Here is a 1,563-nt window from a genome sequence, read left to right as displayed (position 1 = left end):
CACTTGTTATAGATCCATATATTCAAAATCGTTAATATATTTATACTTACCTTGCAACATAGTCTGCAATAGTTGAAACTTCTGGACAAAGTTTGGATTTTTAATTTGAGTCCAATTGGAGTCGAGAGCTCCAAAAGTTTCTGCCGGGCCTGCCTGACCTTCCCTATAATAATAGCTACCTTGCCAAGTCCATAATGCCCAATCTAAATCTTCTTGTGCAAGATGAGCTGTGAAGCAACTCATGAACCGATTTTCTGCATCGTTAACCTCTCTCTGATCGTACCCATATTCGCTGACAAACAAAGGAAATGGGTTTGGTCCTTCTCTAACAAATTCAGCATGGTCTACAAAGCCATTGATAATATCTGCACAAATATTATTTAGTGGCTGGTTTATAAATTTACTCTCTGCATCTCCACTGAACGAATACAAGTGCACCTCAAAAACCAACTTGTTGTCTAAGGCGCTTGCATTCAAGGGCTTCTCTTTTAAGCATCGAAGATCATTATCAAAATTTAGGCCCGAAACAATCACTAAAACATTTGGGTTAATGTTGTGGATTGTTGTTACTCCTTGAGTAACATAATTGTTCCAATCATTTGCATTTTCATTGGTTCCTCGTATCTCGTTTCGTAGGCTCATTCCAACCACCTAAATGTCATAACAAAAGAATGTTCTTTTGTTAGTGAAAAATTATAGAAGTCTTTAAATGTTTGAGTTTAGTTTCAAGAGTGTGAGAATTTTCCTTAATTTTTACGTACCGTTGGTTTCTTGGAAAAGCGTTGAGCAACTAAGCTAAGACCTTGTAGCCATTCTTGAGGGTCAAAATAGCGGTCTCCAAAAAATCCATTGCCATCGTCAAGGGAGCAACACCATCTTGGCTGACTCATATGGTTGTCGGCAATCACCATTAAACCACTCTCTCCAAGCACATCAACAACAGCTTCATAGGCTTCAGCAATAGTCTTGTTCAACACAAAAGGATTATATTGAGCCAATCCGGCTTTTGCTTGCTCTAAATCGAGAAGGTCAAAATTCTCTTCAACTGTCCTATTTGCATAACGAGTGAACATTTGAGTTGCATACGTGAGTCGTACACAATTAAACCTCAACTTGATTGCCTCATCTGCCAGCTCTTTTAATGGCCTGTGGTTGAGACCTTCTATTAGCATGCTCTGTGTGTGGGAAGGCCAATTCACGCACACAAGCTTCACTCGACGCCCTGTTGTCGAATCAACGATCCACCTTCCGTTTGTTGACAACGGTAAAGAATAAACAGAAGGAGGTAGAAGCACAAACAATGCTAGAAAAAGAACAACTTGAAAAGTTCTTCCCATTTTTTCTTCTCTTTTATGAATCGGGGTGAGAGAAGCATAGCCCAAAGGTTGCTTATATATCTCATTAATAGGTTGAAATTTGTTCAAAAGATCAAAGATCCATGTAACCGTGAAACTCCTTCCATTTTTCTTAATTCAGTTGCTTTGTTAATAAATTGTGTTTCCACCTTTGATAATTTGTTGAGTAATAAGCAAATTTTTCTAACAAAGCTAGCAACGTTCATAC

The 1,563-nt window shown here is 38.3% G+C and overlaps 1 protein-coding gene across 1 annotated transcript; it reads right to left on the bottom strand.

Annotated features, from left to right (window-relative positions):
* Window positions 1–50: 50 nt before the first annotated feature.
* On the bottom strand, window positions 51–1,356 carry LOC111475389 (major extracellular endoglucanase-like; the record flags this gene model as incomplete). Its single annotated transcript, XM_023119871.1, has 2 exons — window positions 762–1,356; window positions 51–651 (listed from the first exon to the last, which is right to left on the bottom strand). Coding segments are annotated over exons 1-2 (1,177 nt in total), but the record flags the coding sequence as incomplete, so codon positions are not given.
* Between the last annotated feature and the right edge of the window lie 207 nt (window positions 1,357–1,563).

The sequence above is a fragment of the Cucurbita maxima genome, unplaced genomic scaffold, assembly GCF_002738345.1.
Source record: "Cucurbita maxima cultivar Rimu unplaced genomic scaffold, Cmax_1.0 Cma_Scf01352, whole genome shotgun sequence".
Lineage (NCBI taxonomy): Eukaryota > Viridiplantae > Streptophyta > Magnoliopsida > Cucurbitales > Cucurbitaceae > Cucurbita > Cucurbita maxima.
This window is presented reverse-complemented; position numbering and strand designations above follow the sequence as displayed.